At 40.4% G+C, this 6,062-nt stretch overlaps 1 protein-coding gene across 1 annotated transcript in view; it reads right to left on the bottom strand.

Moving 5' to 3' along the window:
• SLC26A3 (solute carrier family 26 (anion exchanger), member 3) overlaps positions 1-6,062 on the bottom strand; it is a 38,151-nt gene that overhangs the window by 20,030 nt on the left and 12,059 nt on the right. Inside the window, exons 5-8 of the mRNA XM_011948197.1 lie at positions 5,888-6,057; positions 4,447-4,611; positions 2,939-3,091; positions 2,411-2,493 (exon numbers count right to left, since the gene is read on the bottom strand). Of these exons, the coding sequence (XP_011803587.1) occupies positions 2,411-2,493; positions 2,939-3,091; positions 4,447-4,611; positions 5,888-6,057 (571 nt within the window). The remainder of the gene's footprint in view (positions 1-2,410; positions 2,494-2,938; positions 3,092-4,446; positions 4,612-5,887; positions 6,058-6,062) is intronic.

Raw genomic sequence — 6,062 nt, 5'->3', positions numbered from 1 at the left:
TTCTCCTGCCTCAGCCTCCCCAGTAGCTGTGATTACAGGCATGTGCCACCACGCCCAGGCAATTTTGTATTTTTACAAAGGAGAGACAGGGTTTCAGTGCACAGCTCACTGCAACCTCCACCTTCCAGGCTCAAGAGACCCCCCCGCCTCAGCCTCCCAAGTAGCTGGGACTACAGGCACCCGCCACCATGCCCAGCTAATTTTTGTATTTTTAGTAGAGACGGGGTTTCACTATGTTGGCCAGGATGGTTTCAAACTTGTATCCTCAAGTGATCCACCTGCCTTGGCCTCCCAAAGTGCTAGGATTACAGGCGTGAGCCATGGTTCCCGGTCTTGTTCTCTTTTCTTCACAGTTTAGTGGGAGGTCAAATAATAAATGCAAATACTATTTACACACTGTAAAACACAAAGTACCTGTTAGCTATTATTACAGGATCCCTCTGGAATCTGAATATACCCCTTATGTTTCCTTTACTGTTTCAATGAGCACTTTTCTTCAGCCAAATTATTTGTATTTAGTGTATGAGACTTTGCAAAATAACTTCTAAGGTGGCATACTCATGAACAGCAGGTTAGCAATAATTAATAATCACTACCTTCCAGTTATATTCTATTTGCAATCAACAAAAACCTAAAATACCTACTCAATTATCACCCAGAAAAAAAAAATGGAACATAAAAAGCTCAAGCGCTTGCTACCTAATTTAGGTGTTAAACTGTAACAATAGTAGTGTAATTTGAACATTTATTGTAAGTCAGGCACTTAAATATGTTACATATATTAACTCACTTAACTCTTAAAAGAATCCTACTTGATAGCTAGTATTTTTAGCCTCATTTCTACAGCCAAGGACATTGAGGCACAGAGTTTTTGGTAATGTGCTCAAGCTCAAAAAGTGAGTCAGAATCAAATCTCAGGCACTCTGTCTCTAGAACACTTGAGCTTACCTACTAGGTTACACTGCCTCTCTGTTGAATGTAATGGTTACCCGTTCCCATACCCCACACACTGTGGAGAGAGGTACACTGACATTGAAAATATACTCACTAAATAAGACTGTTGTTGAGGTGTTTAAGGTGTAACTCAGTGATCTTAAGTTTATCTTTTATTTTCCAAACCCTTCTGACAAGATCCTGTTTGATTTTACATTTATTTATTTATTTTCTCTATTTGGTTTATGTCTCCCAAGACGTTTAAGTTAAGTGAAATCACTTGAAAGTGGCAGAATAGAAGGAAACCCTAGAAATAGTCTTTCAGTTTCAGCCTAATTTCCACTTTAAAACTTTAAAAATTAAAAGTGACGTTTGAGATTCATGAAGTATAACACATGAAGATCTGGTAATAAATTTTTTTTCTTTAAAAAAATAAAAAATACATATATTTGCCTTTAAAAGAATTTGGCTGTATTTTAAAAAATACATATAAATGTTGATTTCGAATTCTCAAATACTTGTTAAGCATAGAGAGGGAGAGAAGTCTTTTTTTAAAAAATAAAACAGGAAAACCTTTCCTTGGTAAGTTGGAAGAAACTGATGCTATGGTTAGAAGAAACAGCACAAAATGATCTTCCTTCTCAATCCACGAAATGTAATGAAGTACATTTTAAAATTCTTGTACAGACCGGGCTTCTCATCCTTTTGCAGTGGGAAAAGTTGCCCTACCCTTGTTTTGAATCTGATCGCGAGAAAGGACAGAGTGTGCCTATCTGGACTGCTCATGTGGCGTGTCTGTGTTCCTTCAGTGTCTCTTTTGAACTTTCAGAACTTGGCTTTGGTAACTTCAAACAAAGCATTACATATTGTTTATGGTAATTTATGGACAAGGAAATCTGATTTCACTTGGTGTTTCTTTATAAGGAGAAGCCATCTACTTTGCCTATTTTTCTTTATTGTATTATTTATATGTCTTTTTTTAAAAAAAAAAAAAAAACAAGAGATGGGGGCCTTGCTGTGTTGCCCAGACTGGTCTTGAACTCCTGGGCTCAAGTGATCCTCTCACCTAGGCCTCTCAAATTGCTGGGATTTCAGGCATGAGCCACCGTGTCTGGCCTTACTTTGCCTATTTGTATACTTTCACTAGTTTGCTAACTTTTACTTTCAAGTGAGTTTCTGCTGGTCTGCGTCCCTGCTTGTCTTGTTTGTGAGTTCTTCCACAAGTAGAAACTTTCTGGTATTAAGAACTGCATTCATTGTGGGGAGGCTGAAAAAAAAGGAACTGCAGACCCTGCTTTTCTTTGTAGCTCCTTCCTAGAAGGAAAGCAGTGAGTCTTCCTTAGGGATGCAGGGTGCAGGGAGGATTCTGATGAGAGTTACCTGCAGGGTGACCTGCAGTTCGGATTGTACCTCGCCTGTCACTACTGCTAACTCTCTGCTTCGTGCATGGTGATGCCATCATGGAAGACACACTTACCCAGGATTCATTTTCCCAACCACAGACACGTTAAACCTTTTCTGAAAGTCAAAGCCATAGGATACACCTGTTGCGATCACGGTCTGCAAAGTTGCAAATGGCCCAGGTTAGAAATGTGAGATGTAAGTAAGAGTTTTGCTTTGAAAAAAATAAATTGCCAAAACCCACTTCTGTACCTGTTAAATAAGAACTCTAGCCCAGGCTTTGTTACTTCTTAAGAAATTCGGAGGCAATTCTAACATGCCGCCAGGATTGAGAACCACAGCTTTAATTCAAATGGCTCTACCACGACATTTTGTCAAAGGTCGTGCTCTCTGCACTCTCCTTGTCTCACATGGAAAAAATTAACTCAAAATCATAAGAGGAAGTTATTAAATTCTGAATGAGAAGAAAACCATGCGAAACATTATGCCCAGAAACTGCAGAGATGACCTGCCCCACTAAAGCCTCCTGAGCTACAGATGGTGAAGGATTTACAACATAAAAACAGTAGAGTAACTATGACAGAGTCTGAAAATGATCAATTACCATAATGAATTCTATTGGAATAGGCACTGGAAGTTTGTCTCTGAAGCGCTGATTTATTTCTTTAAAAATGGATACAACCAAAAGGACAATCAGAGCTGTCACCAGGTCTGCAATATTAGTCTTCTCTATTTGTGAGAATACAGAGTATAGTACCTACAATTAGAAAAACAAAAATCACCAAGGCCCTATATTAATGCATAATTTGGATACAACACATCTCCAAACGAATAAAAATAAACATGGAAGCAAAAAGACTGATAGAGACTGATAGCGATTTCCTGTTCTGCTCCTGTTTAATTGTGAGTGTGAAATTGTAGAGAGTAGAGATGGAGATATGAGAAGAGTAAATTAGCATAGTGTAGGTGGCACACTAGTTTAAGAATGCTTCTGGCATTCTTGCTGGGAATCTCTTTGGCTAGTGTCAAATTTTGTTGGATACTTTTCACATTTTTACCACTGGTCTCCTGCCATTATTAGGTCTCTTTGGGCATCATTTTTTATTTCACAGCCATCACTACTCTGTCCAGGGAATAACTTCTGATCTTTGATAGTTTTGCTTAGTATGCTCAATTCCTGGCCCTTTTTGGGGGTTTAGATCCCCTCACATTTCTTAGCTGACTCTCTATGTCACTTTTGGAAAATAGTTTTCTGGCTAACTGTGCACTATGCATGGTCTTACTTCTTGAAATTAGTTGGGTTCCATATCCACATACCCCAAAAAGCTCAAGTGGGGCAAAACTGGATCCCAAATTGCTTCTAGAACACTCCACTTCTGGAATACCTCTGGATGGAAGTAAGAGAGTGTTGGTTCCAATTTGGAGCAAGTTCTGTCTCAACTCCCAAAAACTGTTGGGAGTTGTTAAAAATCAAACACATCTACCATCGAGCTAATGTTAACAACAAAAATTAAGTAGCACTTCTCTTACATTTGACTCAAGTATATTTCCAAAAAACAAAATCTATGTTATTAAAAGCTTTAGCATTTTGTCCCAAGTTTTAAAACTAAGAACACTATCTGCTCTATTTTGCATCCTCTGGAGGAAGAGAGAACTGCTGCCCTATCTACATATTGGTAAATTGTCTTTTGTTTTCTAAATAGGATGCAAAAAGGACTCAAGAACTTCAATTCTAAAAGAATGAGACCTGCTTTTCAAGAAATAGGGCTCAAGCGATCCTCTGCCTCAGTCTCCCAACGAGGTGGGACTACAGATGTGTACCACCATGCCCAGGTAATTATTTTATTGTTTGTAAAGGTGAGGTTTCACTTTGTTGCATAGGCTGGTCTTGAACTCCAGGGCTCAAGGGATCCTCCTGCCTCAGGCTCCCAAAGTGCTGGGATTACAGGTTTGAGCCATCACGCCTGGATTTACTTTTTTTTTTTTTTAATATGAATACATTTTACAACCTGTAGGTAAACCCCATGGCAAAAGCATTAAAGGAAAGCTCTCTAAGAATACAGTAGTGAGTTTCATGTATTTCAGTATTTTTTAAGTGAAAGAAATACTTACTTTGAAAATTGAAAATGGATCCTCGTGTGATGGGACTGTCAGCTGAAAAATGAATTTGAGTTGGGAAACCAAAACATGAACAGCAGCAGCAGTAGTGAAGCCACTGATGAGGGACTCAGATAGGTATATCACTACAAATCCAACCCGCAGAATCCCCAGAGCCAACTGGAAAGAGAACAAAAACTTTTGTCAGCATAGATTAGGAGTACGCCTCAGCAAACTCAAGGATCCGCAACTGAAATAATATTACACAAAATGTAAAGGCTCAACCTGTATGTATATGCCTTGAGGAAGCAAATGTCCCTGCCTCCAGGGACACCTCCCATCCAGGCTCCTTCCTCTCCTTCCCTTCCACCCCATCCTCCAGGCGGAACGTTACATGGTATTCACATAGGATATAAGTCTAGTTGGCCCCCAAGAAGTAACAGGCTTATTCGCCCACCTTATTTTTAAGTGTGGTGTCTTTGGAAGACTCACAGGCCTTTTCTAGCAGAATCTTACCTAGCATCAGCCCTCATAAATTTGCTGATGTAATTTTAAGTTATACTTTTTTTTTGAGACGGAGTGTCGCTCTGTCGCCCAGGCTGGAGTGCAGCGGCCGGATCTCAGCTCACTGCAAGCTCCGCCTGCCGGGTTTTACGCCATTCTCCTGCCTCAGCCTCCCAAGTAGCTGGGACTACAGGCGCCCGCCACCTCGCCCGGCTAGTTTTTTGTATTTTTTTTTTTTAGTAGAGACGGGGTTTCACCGTGTTAGCCAGGATGGTCTCGATCTCCTGACCTCGTGATCCGCCTGTCTCGGCCTCCCAAAGTGCTGGGATTACAGGCTCGAGCCACCGCGCCCGGCCTAAGAAATGGTCTTAACCAATAATATCATTATCCATAAACTTAGGCAACATCTCAAAAAGTCCACGACATTTTCACTATTCAGTAGGGGTGTCAGCATATGGCTTGGGAGTGAGACTCTACCATAATCCTCTTCAGTTTTCCCCAAAATTGACATGAGCAGTTCAAAGCCCCCATCCCTTCCAACTAGATTACAGTTGCTGAAGATTTAAAGAAAAAAATTCTAAAGCCACCAGTATCACGATTTCTTGCATACGGTTGTTTCTTGACTCTTATCAATTCCCGATATGCTGTTTCTTGAGTCTATCAATTCCCAGATATATGTTGAAGCATTTCACTTGTCACTGTTTGTGCCTCTCCATTCCCCTTCTTCCTTCCGTCTAGACCCATATTCATTCATTTTTATACTGTTGACCCATTCCTCTCCCTCTGGTTGTGATGAATGACCCTTCTTACAGTATTTCTTATGGGCCACGAGGGAGAGACATAAACTAAAGGGAATATGAGGAGGAGTGGCAGTGGCGAGGAAAAACAGAGAGATGTGTACCAGTCAAGGCAAACAGATTGAAGTGGGCAAGTTACATAAGAAGGTGCTCACCTGGATTACTCCAGAAAGCATTGTGATTGATGCCGCCACCATCACCTTGCATTCATCCAGTGATGAAAAATTACTCGTTGAGTTGTTGCACAATCCTTTATTTCCAGAGGAACTTTGAGCTACTCTTACAGTTGCTGCTCCCACCATCATACTCAGAATCGGAAACGGACCTAAT

Source organism: Colobus angolensis, unplaced genomic scaffold (genome assembly GCF_000951035.1).
Source record: "Colobus angolensis palliatus isolate OR3802 unplaced genomic scaffold, Cang.pa_1.0 Scaffold275, whole genome shotgun sequence".
NCBI lineage: Eukaryota > Metazoa > Chordata > Mammalia > Primates > Cercopithecidae > Colobus > Colobus angolensis.
Note: the sequence above shows the minus strand (reverse complement) of the source record. Positions and strands in the feature narration are given on the sequence as shown.